The sequence below is a fragment of the Rhinolophus sinicus genome, chromosome X, assembly GCF_036562045.2.
Source record: "Rhinolophus sinicus isolate RSC01 chromosome X, ASM3656204v1, whole genome shotgun sequence".
Taxonomy (NCBI): domain Eukaryota; kingdom Metazoa; phylum Chordata; class Mammalia; order Chiroptera; family Rhinolophidae; genus Rhinolophus; species Rhinolophus sinicus.
The window spans coordinates 97,811,813-97,824,674 of record NC_133768.1 but is presented as its reverse complement, the minus strand read 5'-3'; the positions used below and the strand labels follow the sequence as shown (position 1 = coordinate 97,824,674).

At 48.3% G+C, this 12,862-nt stretch overlaps 2 protein-coding genes across 22 annotated transcripts in view; one reads left to right on the top strand and one right to left on the bottom strand.

Moving 5' to 3' along the window:
* The window catches only part of MAP7D3 (MAP7 domain containing 3), a 30,391-nt gene extending 27,409 nt beyond the window's left edge, over window positions 1-2,982 (top strand). For all 8 annotated transcript variants that reach the window (XM_074324124.1, XM_019714700.2, XM_019714698.2 and 5 more), the window contains 3 exons: window positions 774-969; window positions 1,868-2,142; window positions 2,748-2,982. In XM_074324124.1, the coding sequence (XP_074180225.1) occupies window positions 774-969; window positions 1,868-2,142; window positions 2,748-2,755 (479 nt within the window). In that variant the 3' untranslated portion in view covers window positions 2,756-2,982. The remainder of the gene's footprint in view (window positions 1-773; window positions 970-1,867; window positions 2,143-2,747) is intronic.
* A 4,575-nt stretch (window positions 2,983-7,557) lies between these two features.
* FHL1 (four and a half LIM domains 1) overlaps window positions 7,558-12,862 on the bottom strand; it is a 59,532-nt gene continuing 54,227 nt past the window's right edge. For 5 of the 14 annotated variants that reach the window (XM_019714673.2, XM_074324125.1, XM_074324127.1 and 2 more), the window contains 6 exons: window positions 12,263-12,444; window positions 11,646-11,820; window positions 10,865-11,034; window positions 10,213-10,399; window positions 9,448-9,647; window positions 7,558-9,071 (listed from right to left, as the gene is read on the bottom strand). In XM_019714673.2, the coding sequence (XP_019570232.1) occupies window positions 8,988-9,071; window positions 9,448-9,647; window positions 10,213-10,399; window positions 10,865-11,034; window positions 11,646-11,820; window positions 12,263-12,418 (972 nt within the window). In that variant the 5' untranslated portion in view covers window positions 12,419-12,444 and the 3' untranslated portion in view covers window positions 7,558-8,987. The remainder of the gene's footprint in view (window positions 9,072-9,447; window positions 9,648-10,212; window positions 10,400-10,864; window positions 11,035-11,645; window positions 11,821-12,262; window positions 12,445-12,862) is intronic. The other 9 variants (XM_019714676.2, XM_074324128.1, XM_019714675.2 and 6 more) reach the window with 2 other exon arrangements.

Here is a 12,862-nt window from a genome sequence, read left to right as displayed (position 1 = left end):
CAGATGGAATGCCACTTTCCACCGCATTGAGAAAAATTAAAATGATGATTATGAGTGTCCTCTAAAATACACTGTTGATTCCCTTATGAGTAGGGACCACTTTATGGCAGCAGTAATTGGCATCTGAGAAAACACTATTTGTCCACCCTTTGTCCCACAAGTCACGTGCTCTATTAGGTACTGGGATACAGAGATGAAGAGACGGGGCCCTCAGCCTTGAGGAACCATAGCCAGTGGGGAGGTAGACATATGAGTAAGCAGTGATATTGCCACAAGCTGGTTGCATTAAAAGAAGTTTGGCCAAGATGCAATGAGAACATAGCAGTAGGAGCAGGGTAGGTGTAGGGTCTGCCTCAGGGCACTGGAAAGGTTAAGGTCGAAGGTAGCATTGGAAACGAGACTGAAATAAGAGGCAGAATTGGCTAGGTGGGTAATTGGAAGGAAGGGTAAGAAGCATGGTGCAGTCCTGTGCTCGGCCTGGCATACTTTCCTGGCAAAGGAGTGAGGGCCAGTTCCTTAAAGGTGGCCCCTTTGTGCTTTGCAGGCAGGGCAGGAAGGCAGGCAGGTGTGCTAGACTGTGGCCTGGGCCATGGCTGTGGGAAGTACAGCAGCTTAGGGGCTGCCGGACCTGCCTCCCCAGAGTACTTCCTGTGACTTCCTGCCTTCAGACAGGTTTCCCTCCCCCACAGCCTGTGAAGATGACAGACTCTGCTCTTCTTTTCTTTGTTGTAGAAACTCCAGTTATAATTAATCTTGTTCCTTTTTTCCTCTAGCTTTTGTAAATGGCATGGATTCATCTACAGACTTCAAGACAAATTTTAGAAATGTGAAGAACACCCCCAAGCTGGTGTTTTTAGACCCCAGTTCTGGCCAAGTCCATAAGGAAACAAAAGCATCTTTTAAAAAAAGTGACATGAAAAGCTTCAGACAAAACGTGAAAGACCCTTTGGCTAAGGCCAAGGGTACCAGGTGAATCACTCGGCAAGCTTATCAGAATAAACTTGGTGGCATTATGATTGACATTTTTAGAGTGATACATGAAATTAATTGAGCTCTTAGTTTATACCAAACACTATGTCAGGCACTTGACTTACAGAAACAAACTAATCCCCACAACAGCCTTGCTAGGTAAGGATGAGCATCCCCATCTTTACAGATGAGGAAACTGAGGCATGGAGAAGCTATGGGCCATATTTGCCTAACATCCCACTATTAAAGGGCAGAGCCCAAATTCACTTCCAGATACATCTGACTCCAAACTCTGTTTTGTTTACACTAGTTAATGGTGTCTCATGAAATCAGGTCATTGATTGACTGCTGAATACCAGGCCATTTACGTTACCTCTTTTAGTTCTCATTGCACCTCTGAGTTCAGTATTAATGTCCTCGTTTGACATGTGGGGAAACAGAGTCACATTAGGTCAGAAGAGTAGGAAAAGCCTTAGAAAGGAAGACTCTTTGGGCGATTGCCTGAAAGACATTAACCTACAAGGTCCATGGAAACGCTCCACCGAGAGGCACAGTGATGGTGTGGAAAGAGCACTGGAGCTTGAAAACCCACGTTTGTCCTCTGTTTTGCTGGCCATGTCCCGGGGGCAGCCTGAAGTAGGGGACAGGGTCAGTGGAGCCTTCCTGCTTCACTGCTCCTAGCCCCTCAGCATGTCAGTGGAACCTAGGTCTCTGTAGGACACAATTTGAAAACCAGTGTGTTCTGTGATGTTCAGGGCACCTTCCCCCTTTCCCATTTTATGAAAGTTCATTTACTTCCAAGGTATTTTGTAGAAGTTAATTAAAGTATAAAGTTTCTTTCAGGACAAAGCTTTGGTTTTGGGATAATCAGGATTCTAAGCAAAACATCTCTTTCCAGACTGTCTACCGAAAGAATGACCAATCAAGCAGCAAAAACCAGAGAGACAATCGAAACCAGCAACACCATGGGACCTTCCAAGAGTGTATGTTCAAGGGTACAGGGATGGACCTATGACAAGATCCTAGATATTGAAAGTGAGAGCGAGCCACTTATGTCCAGTGTCCTTCCTGATAGCCAAAAACACCATCTGAAAGGTTCCACGACATTCCACCAAAGTCCCCAGACAACTTTAGATAGCCAGAAGAGAAACAAATCTGATTCTGCTCAGTCGGGTAAGGCTTCATCCCATCTTCACTTTGCTTGAAAGGCAGTTGGCCTTGAACCCTCTTGTGCTTCCTGCTGTTCCAGGGTCATCTTGGTACCATGTAACTTTGGAGGGGAGGGAGAAGACAGTGGGTCTAAAAGCTAGGTTAGTGTCAAAGAGTCTTCCATCAAGTTAGTTTTGAGAGAGTCAATGACTTGATTCTAAGTTTTACATCCTGCATTTCCTGCCATATAATACAAAGTAGGTTCTTTTCACACCTCAGATCCCTCAAATTCCTCTGAGCTGACCCACTGGCTGCTTTACAGCACGCCAGTTATCATTTGGGGCAGAAGGTTAGTGAAGTCGGAATTCGCCTCTCAACCTCTTTCCAAAACAAAAAGGCTTTTGTTTTTCTTGACTTGAGAAGCTCTCTTTGAAATTGAGAGGCAGCATGGGCTCATTTGGGGGTTTAGGGATGTGGGGAACATGACATACTGAGCACCAGTGTGTCAGCAACTCCAGGGGGGCTGCCGAGGGTCCGGGCCCGCCCTGAAGGAAAGGCGGCCAGGGCCCAGTTACTGTGAGACCAGCATCTTCTCTACTAATCTTTCTTTTCTTTATCTTTCTGGTCAGATACGTAAACTTCATGCAGCCTGGAAGAGAATTTATCCTCCACTCTGGGTTTCAACTTCCAGGCCCATCCCCAAATTTCTCCACCTCTGACTTGAGCCAGGCAAAGAAAATGACCATCAAAAAAGGGGGAAATATCAAAAAGTCATTTTAACAGATCTCAGAAGATGCTCGTATCATCTTGACTCTTGCCCACAAGCAAGGGTTCTGAGTAAAGTGTTTCGTTTTCCTGTAAAAATCTCCATTATCTCTCATTCTTGTGTTTTCCTGCCACATGCGTGAGTGTACATCAAGGGTGTCTTTATAAAATAGTAACTCTTGAGCTTTTAAAAGAATCTCTACTGAAAGAATAATTTTCTCTCAGTATATATTTGAAATATTAATGTTTATTTAATAATTACATCAACAGCAATTGAAAACTCACATTTGATCTTGTAGAAAACTCAGTGGGTTATGGAAGGGACTCAGCATTGTTCACAGGAGCTTTGTTGGATGGTTCCTAATATACCAATACCGAAGGGTGCAAAAAATGGTAAAGCACATTTACCGTTATGTATGTAAATATGTGTATGTTGACCTCTGCCGTAGCCTGCCAGCTGAGTGCACAAGTACTGATACCCCCAATGCTGTGATCCTAGAAAGCATGATCTTGGAACAGTTAGCATCTTTTGTGCTCTTGTCAGTATTTCCTTTTGAACTACATAATGGGGTTGGTCTACAAAAACTTATTATTTTTGTTGTGTACATAAGGCAGTATTTGGCCATTGTCTGGCGGGGTATGTTTAATTCCTTTAAATGTTTACTGTGTACAATCTTTCTATTTGTGCCCTCACAGTCCTGCCCTTCAATATACACTCCAGCTTGGGGCAGGGCATTGAATCCTGCTTAAAACCATGGACTAAAACTTGAATGCAGATTAGTTGTCCTAATGCTAGTGAGTTTTCTGATGAGTCACAAATAGTTTGAAGCAGGCCAACGTTCCTTTCTAATCACCATTCTTGGGTTAGTAAAAGGGAGTAATTATTCTTTCTGATCCCCTAGTTCTTTGCTATTCAGAGTACTGTACCTTTGTTACCGGTTAGAGCTTGGTGCCTTAGGTTTAAAAGTTATTTTTATACACTAGTTCTTTTATGTAGAAAGCAGAGACAATCATCCGAACACAGATATTTCTGATATTTTTCTGCACAAATGTCACATGTTGAAACACTATTACACCTCCATATAAATGTGTGCTCCACGAAATAAACTTTGCAGGTAAAGCCAAGTTTTCTTTTTATTATAATAACACAAAATGTACTGGTAGTAGTATAAAGGTGACACCAATTGTTAACCAGGCTATGAACACAGGCAACTGGCAAGTTCAAGAAATACAGAGGGTGCCAAAAAAAAGTATACACATTTTAAGAAAGGGAAACTATAAAATTGTAATCCTGAATATAACAAAAGATGAGTACAAGTCACGTGTGACTTCTGCAATTACAAGAGGTGTTCATAGTGGTTACCATTAGCACCCAGACACTTCTGATTAAGGGGAACTACTGCTTGAGCAACGTTGAACAAACTTAACATCTCTTAAAATGTGTAGATATTTTTTTTTGGGCACCCCCAGTAATAATCAGATACTCTGACGCACCTCTTCAGCTAGTAGTTGATTTGGCAGTTCCACGTGTGGGACAGTGAGATGTGAATTTTCAAACTGGTCGTCCTGCTTTTTATTCTTCCCCGTAATGGCTCCGGCTTATACCTGACACCAGTGATTAAAGTACCTTTGTTTTTACTGTGGTATAATTCACATAAGTCACCATTCAGTGGCATTTAGTACATTGTTCACTGTTGTGGAACCATCAATTCTACCTAGTTCAGAACTTTTTCATCACCCTACAAAGAAACCCTAGACCTTTTAAACCTCACATTGGGTGCTTGCCATAAATGAGGAAAACACATTTGCTTTTCTCCCCCTATTTATTCATTTCAGGTGTACAACACAATGTAATAGACATTTACACCCCTCACAAAGTGAAAAACCCCTTCCCCAATCTACTACCCTCTGACGTTTGCTTTTTAAAGTGTGAGTATGTGCTCAGGTGGTAATTGTGCTCCGTTACAGACACATCTCTTCATGACTTCACTCATTGTGCGTGGCAGAACACGTGTTCTGATCTCCCTGGAAATGTTTAGTTTCCAGTCTTGAGATGTGTTCTACTCCACCAGTTACTGGTTTTGATAAGGCAAGGTCCTGTTCATCCCGTCTTTGGAGTCTTGTGCTTACGAGAATGAAAGGTGGCAGCCATTCCCCACTTAGTATTCCATTCTGTTGGTCCTTTAGTTGGAGCGATTGAATAGGACATCCCCTGGCACGCACACCACCTGAAACTCGTCAAAGCACCCTGTTTATAGCTGCAAAGTGATGGGCACCGACCCTCCTGCCCTGGACTGGTACTCGTCGCCTCCAGTTTCCCTTCCTCCCTGGATAGGCTCTTGGTGTCCTCTCCCAAGAGGAACAGGGCCCTGGCCTTACCAGTAGATTCTGAGGACTGCACATTTCCTCCACCTGTGTCATGGATATTGTGTGGAATGAGGTCTTAAAGGCTCCAATCGCTGACCACCACAAAAGTGTACTGTGGGAGACTACAAGGGATGCTAGACAGGGATCTGAAGACCTGAGTCCTAGCTGAGGAGGCTGTGACTTTGAGGACATTATGACCCCTCTGAGTCCTCATATCCGGCAAGGGGGGCTTCACTACAATCTGTGAGGGCCCTTTAGTTCTGAGGACTAAGTTGTGGCAGGAGCCAGAGAGGATCAGGACTCGGGTATAAAACAGGAGGTGGTGCCAAGAAACAAGCCTGGAAGCAGACTCACACCGGGTCAATTAACCTGTGTCACGTTCAGTGCTTCCCCCCCCCCCCCCGCCCAGGCTTGGTGTGTTTCCATGGCAATGCAGTGATGGGATAGAGGTGTGCCTGGGATGGTGATTTGTTGCTTGCTAACTGTGACCTTAGGCAAACCTCTGAACTTCAGTTCTCATCTGGAAAATGGGGCGAGAGTGCCAGTGCATAGAAGGTGCTTCTCACCATGCTCACGTGTTAAGAGCAGGCAGCACGTGTTAATAGCTTGTTTTCCTGGGTGAGGAAGGTGGAGGAAGTCTGTTGGGAATGTGGAGGAAGCGCTGGAGCGGTGAGACAGGCTTGAGGGCCTGGCAGGAGTGCGTGCAGTGCTGGTGTAGTCGGTAATTGTGTGGCTTTTCCTGAGCAGAGTTCCTTGGCCCTGGTGTGGCCTGTGGTTTTGCAGGCCACGTGGACTAGGAAGGCAAAAAGGTAACAGTACTGAGTGGGGGATAAGAGTGGTCGAAGTGATACCGTGTTTCCCTGAAAATAAGACTGGGTCTTATATTAATTTTTTGCTCCAAAAGATGCATTAGGGCTTATGTTCAGGGGATGTCATCCTGAAAAATCATGCTGGGGCTTATTTTCCAATTAGGTCTTATTTTCGAGGAAATGCGGGAGGGCATAGAATCTAGAGCAGATAGGGAAGTAAGGCCAGGAAGGGGCTGAGAGAAGAAACTGGAGCAGCTGGTGGACTGGAGGGCGAAGATTGAGCTCAGCGAGGCTAGGAGGACCAGGAGCGGGAGGATGTGTGCTTAGGTGGACAGGTGAGTCTGGATGCTGCGAAGGTCCAGGCTTTGCTGAAGTGGAGCGAGCAGAGGTGCAGGGCAATAGAGATGCATCATGGTCTCTTCCTAAGGAGAGGAGCGTAAGCTGGTGTCCAAGACCTGAGTGAAGGGGGTAGTGCTCCCTCTCTATCCCAGGCGTGTTCCCTCTGGGCTCCATCTCTGGCTAGAGCCTCAGAAGCAGAAGGGTTCCATCTTAATTCCCCACCTGCCCCTGCTTCCTTGGGGTCCCAGATGACCAGATACTCTTTTTCAGTTTTAAGGGTTTTAACTGCTAATTTCTCTAGGGAAACACAGGGCATGTTCCCCATTCATAAAAATGCTTATGGTTTCTTGCTGACAGGTTCCAATTCCCTTCTAACACAGTAAACATTAGCACCCAAGGGGTTCTGCCCTTTGCTTTTAATACCCTGGGCCTGAGGCTCATCAGATTACCTACCAACCTCTCCTGACTCTGCCTTGAGCTGTAGTTTCACTAGGTGCCCTTATGGCCTGGTGACCCTTCCTTCGGAGAAGGCAGTGTTTCTGTTTCACTGGGCCTCCAGTGCCATCCTGCAACAACCATGTGGGGGTGGGGGGTGGGTTGAATGGCTCAAGAGCACAAATCTCAGGTGTGTGGCGATAATCTAGAAGCTGCAACCTCTGCCCACCCCATCCCTGCCACCCCTCACTGAAGTCAAACGAGCAGCCTCCCAAATAAGCACTGTCCACAAGGGGGTGGGAGGTTCTCCTGAGGGCCCCACCGTGGAGGGCGGCAGTTCATTGGGGCCAGCGGCTCCAGAGGGCACAGGGAAAGGGCAGCCAACAGACTGGGGACTGGGAGGATTTCTCAGCGACACACTTTAGCGTTAGTTCCCTTCCCAGCTTCACCCCACCTCCCGGCCAAAACCAAGCAATTTGCCCTTTTGAAGGGATGGAAACAACTAGGAAATGCTATTTTGGGTCAGAATGGGTTTTTGTTTTTGTTTTCAACTGGATCCAAGTGCTGTTACAGGTCTGTCTTGTTTGTAATTCCTGTGTCCTGTGCAATTGCACTTCACTGAGGATGTCCTGAAGGAAGGAAAAAAAACCATTCAGGTTTCTGGATCAGTAGTTATCGCCTTAACAGCAATTGTACCGGGCAGAATTAAAAGACAGGAGGCAAGTTATTTATATGCTGCTTTATTTCTGTAAGGATACACTGAAACATCAGATGATAATAGCTAATGACAAAATGTAGAAATGAGGCATCAGCTTCTGTAACCACGGCTACGAGAATGTTAATATGTATTGTCATTACATGTTCACTTTTGATATCGTCTCATTCTACTATGTAATATAACAACGGAGATAGAATACAGTAAGTAGGTGATCCTGCGTCTCAGCTAAACACTACATGGAAATCCGATGCTGCCTGTGAGCATGGTGGCCTCCCCACTCCCCCGGAGATCCAGCTAAGCTCTTGAGGAACGATCCTAAGAATCACAAGAGAAGGGACGTGGTGGGCCTCTTTAACACAAGGACAAAGAGCAGACAGCTATTATGTTACAAGGAATTCAACCTGTCACTGTTTGGAAATGTCACATCCGTGCCAATGACAGTCCTGGTGCCTGCTCAGCTACCCCTCTAGAGTTTTATGGTTACTTCTGTAGGATGATTTCAAAACTGCAGGAACGTTTGAGGGGGCTAAAACGTTTTCATGCAAGTCTCCAAACCCATAAACTATGTTGCTATTAATTAAAACAAAACTATTAATTAAAAAAAAAAAGGGACAGCTGAGTTAGTTTTGTTAAGCTTCCAGAAGTATTTGCTGTGACGATGTTCCTCTGAAACAGGCTCATTTTCTCAGATCTGCCTACTTTCCAAATCACCTGCATGTTCCATGCTTGACAGTAGGAACATTCAGAAAACATGCCACACTGGGAACTCAAACATTAGTACAGGGAAAAGGTCAGTTTAGAATCACAGCTAAGTTCAAAAATTATTTTTTCTGGAAATTCTTTTTACTCATTCAAAAGCACAAAAAGAACAGAAGGAAGGTTTTGATGAGAAAGTTAAACCATGCATTTCGGTAAGTTCTCCTTCAGCTCACAGAACAGGGTGAGCAGTGAGTTGGAGCAGCCGCTACAACTCGTGTGTCATGTGACGACACGATGGGTCCCAGCTGAGCCACGAAGGGCACGTCAGTAGGGGCTTTATCTCTTAGGCTTCTTGCTCATATTACTAAGCAGCTAAATGGTTAGCACTTTTCTGCTCTATGATAAACATGCAGAAGAGTCAATCTAAGTGTTTTTTTTTACTGTGGCCATTACGAAATTAATTTTGCCGCAGTTGGTTTTTGCTAAATCCTAATATGATCACTGTGTGCCCTTATTTGAGTAGTACTGTAAAATGGGAGAAAAGACAGAGGAGCAACTTCAAAGAGGTGAAAGGCCACTCTTTCCCTATAGTTGTTGCAGGGCAGAGGGCGAGGACACAAAGAACAAGACTCAATTCCATTTTACAGGACAGGAGCCCCTGTCACTTTACAGCTTTTTGGCACAGTCGGGGCAATACACTTGTTCCTGATGGAAAACAAAGCGCTTGTTGGCCAGGTTCACGGAGCATTTTTTGCAGTGGAAGCAGTAGTCGTGCCAGGATTGTCCTTCATAGGCCACCACACTGGAGCCTTTACCAAACCCTATGGAAAACACAAAAGAGAACAAAAAAGACAGCTGAGTGAATACAGGTGAAAGATACGCCAGCGCCTTGCCCGTTCCAAGAGCCAACAAGCACGCAGGGGCAGCATCTGCCCGGCTCCCAGGCCACCCCTCTCCATCGTGCACTGTCCCCCACGCCACGCCGCCGTGACCCTGCTACGGCTCTCAAGGACCTGAGAAGATGCCAGAGCTCAGCCAAGGGCTTCCCTGATTTAAAGAACCCACATGCCACCGCGATCGCCCTGTGACGCGCACCGACCTCCCAGCATAACCAGTTTCTTTCATTTAGGTCAGGGCCATGGCATCAAATTGGCCACCAGGAGGCAAACTTGGGCTGTTGGTGGGGTGTGCACTTACCGGGCCTCGAGGAGCTGCTAAGCTTCGATTTTTTCTATAAAGAACCACCACCCATGAGGGACAAGTCCTCTCTCCACCCGGATGCCTGCCCCGGAGGTTGGCGCTGGGAAACAGGGTGAGAGGCAAGCGTTTCCCGTGGCACACTGGGGGCTTCCTAGCTTTAGAGACTGGGTGGCTCACTCTTGACACAGTCCTTTTCCCTGAGGATGGCAAAAGTCTTCTCAAATGTACATTTCAAGGCTCCCCGGGGAGATGGGAAGAGTGGAGGTGGGGAAAGGGCCCAGGGCACGTGGATCGCGGCCGCGAGATGAGGAATGAAGTGATTAGCTTGGCTTCTGATCGCAATATAGGTGCCCACAGGCACCTCTGAGCTAGCCTTCCGCTATGGGGTGTTATGGCAGCCTATGGCTTTCCAGCCTCCGCTCCCCTCCCCCTTTCCTCTCCCCTCCGCTTCCCCACCCCTCCGCCCCAGAATCCCGCGCACACGCAGTGCCTGCCCGTGGCCGTGGGTCTCAGGCTCGTGAACTCCTCAGCACAGCATCATTAGTTAGTCAGCAGCAGTCAGGAAGTGTTCTGTATTGCAAAGGGCTAACCAGGCCTGGGGAAGAATCCAAACTATTTGGGGGCCTTCGGGACCACAATGGCAAGGGAAGAGGGCATTCTTTGGGGACCTTTGTGGATGAAACCGACGACGTAGGAAAATGAGAGATGGTTACCATGCGCAAAACCTAGCCTGGCCGACTTAGCAAGGACTCTTTAGCCTACCAGTGATGGGGTTCTTGCATCCAGCACACTTCTTGGCCACAAAGTTCTTGTAGCAATCCACGCAGTAATACTGGTCCTCCACAGCGGTGAAACGCTGCCCAGCCAGCTTCTTAGAGCAGGTAACACACACAAAGCACTCGGCATGCCAGGGCTGATCCTGGTAAGTGATTCCTCCAGATGTGATGGCCTAGACCAGGGAGTGTAGCACCGGATTCAGATTCAACAACCATTTTGTTGAATGCCTACTATGTGCCAGGCACTGTGCTGGGCGCTTTGGTCTACAGTATCTCATTTAATCGCCACAACGGCCATGGGAGGCAGGTGCTATTATTATGCCCGAGTTACAGATGAAGACACCGAGGCTCAGAGAAGGCGAGCCCCCATGCGAGGTTACACAGCGACTAGGTGGTGGAGACAGGCCTCTAGAGCCAGGGCCGCCCGTGCCTCCGGGGTGAGCGCCGTCAGACAGCCTGACTCGGCTGGGCACTGCTCTCTACTACCACAGTCTCCTCATCTGTCAAACGAGCATAATAATTCCCACGTCACAGGGCTGTCGTGGGGATGGAATGGGATAGTGTGTGTGCAAGTGCTCTGCCAACTGTCAAACGCTTCTAGAAACAACAGTTCACACAGAACTCCCTTGACAACCTACCTTGTTGCACTTCACGCAATGCTTGGCAAATTTGGTCTCGTGGCAAGTCGTGCAGTAGAAGTCCTCCCCTTTAGGGAAGAAGCTTCCAGTCCCGATCACTTGCTTGCAGTTGCTGCAGGTGAAACAGTCTTTGTGCCAGACGATCCCCTTGTACTCCACGTTCTGATCTCCTGCGGGGGGGAAGCAGTCGGATAGCCCCACTGACAGTGCTCTGCAGGGGGCTGCATCCACTCAGCTCCCAGCCTGGGCCCTCCAGACGTGAGGGAATGCAGGCCCTGCAGTTACTGGCCTCACACTTCACATGAACCTGCCCGTGGGGGGTTCTCAACAATTGCCTACTTGTGGGTGTGCCAACCCAGAGCTGTCAGGGAGGGGACCCCAGCTGTAGTGTTTGAGGAGTAAATGCCTGAGTCCCCACTCCCACTCCCATGCCCTTCATGGACTTAGAGATTCCCTAGGGGACTGGCTGACCCAGAGTTACACCCTAAGGAGGAAGCATGCTTCGATCACTTACTATACCCAAATGAGAAAGCGCTACATACTTTTCACTTCCTTCTCTTGCCACAGACAGTTCTCTCCAGTGGTCTTTAGTTTCCGAGTGTGTGCGTGTGTGCGAGCATATATGTGTACGCATGTATACATGTATATATATGCGTGCATATATACGCTAAAAGCTAAGAGCAGCTCACAGCAGCATTAGCCCCATCGTCATAAGTAACCCCCATCATCTCTGCCCTCAGGCCTCCTCCCTGGCCACCCCGGGGGTGAGTGTGGGCAGTACCTGGCACAATTGGCTTGAAGCAGCCCTTGCACTTGAGGGATTCCTCCCGCGTAGTGCACTTGTTGCACAGGATCTTGTTGTCCTTGGCCACAAAGGTCTCATTGGCCAAGGGGTGAAGGCACTTGGAGCAGCGAAAGCAGGTATCGTGCCAGTAGCGGTTCTTGTAGTGCACCTCCTGGAAACCAAGGAGAAGGGGACGGGCTGCTGTGTGTGATACCGGGGGGCGCAAGGGGCGGGGGACACCGCCCTTCACACCCCGGGGCTAGCCCCAGGTGAATGTCCTTGTGAGTAACATGAGGGACATGGAGGTGAGGATGGAAGACTCACAGCTCCTGAAACAAGGGTACGAGTACAACCAAAGAGCTGGCGTGGGCCTTGGCGCCAGCCAGTCCAAGTCCGGCATAGACAGCTTGGGGTGCTGTCAAGGCAATGAATGCTAGGCAAGGGTGGCCAGCTCCTGGGCTAGGGCCTCGGTTTCCTCATCTCCATGCCACTGCCTGCCCTGCCTTCCACACAGGTGACTGCGGTGATGAGGAGAACTCAGGAGAAGGTGGGCTTTTGTTGTCTCAGCTGCAGGAAAGCCACCCTGTCCCGTCCCCATGTGGGGACCACTTTACCTTGCTGTCCGCACTGATGGGCTTGCGGCAGTCCACGCAGGTGTTGGCGCAGAACTTGTCAAAGCACTTCAGGCAGGAGTGGTGGCCATCCTTCTCCACATACTTCTTCCCCTGCAGGGGGTCCCTGCAGTAGTGGCAGTCAAACTTCTCAGCCATGGTGCCCACCCTATACCTAGAGGGACCTGTGGAGGCAAGCAGATAGAACAAATGACCAATGGAAAGGCCAGCGCGCTCTGCTGCACAAGCTCACGGGGACAGCTGCATGATGTCGTGTGGGGCTTGCAGGCACCAAGTTAACAGATACTTCGCTATGACTCCTGGGAAGAAAGCACCCCAGAGGGTAGCTCCCTAGGGGCCAGAAGGCCAATGGCCAGTGAGTCCCTGGGGACTTGGGAGAAAACCCTGCTGGGATATCCCGTTGTGCTGCTTCCCAGAACCCTGAGAGGGACAAGTGGACCAGAGCTTGCGTTGGCCGGACAGGGACTCAGGGCTGTGTGGTGGCTGTTGGTAGTGATGTGAATAGTGCAGGAGTTGACGGAGCAGGCAAGAGAGGAGGACTTGTTTTACACAAAGCGACACACAGCTTTGGGTACCGTCTGC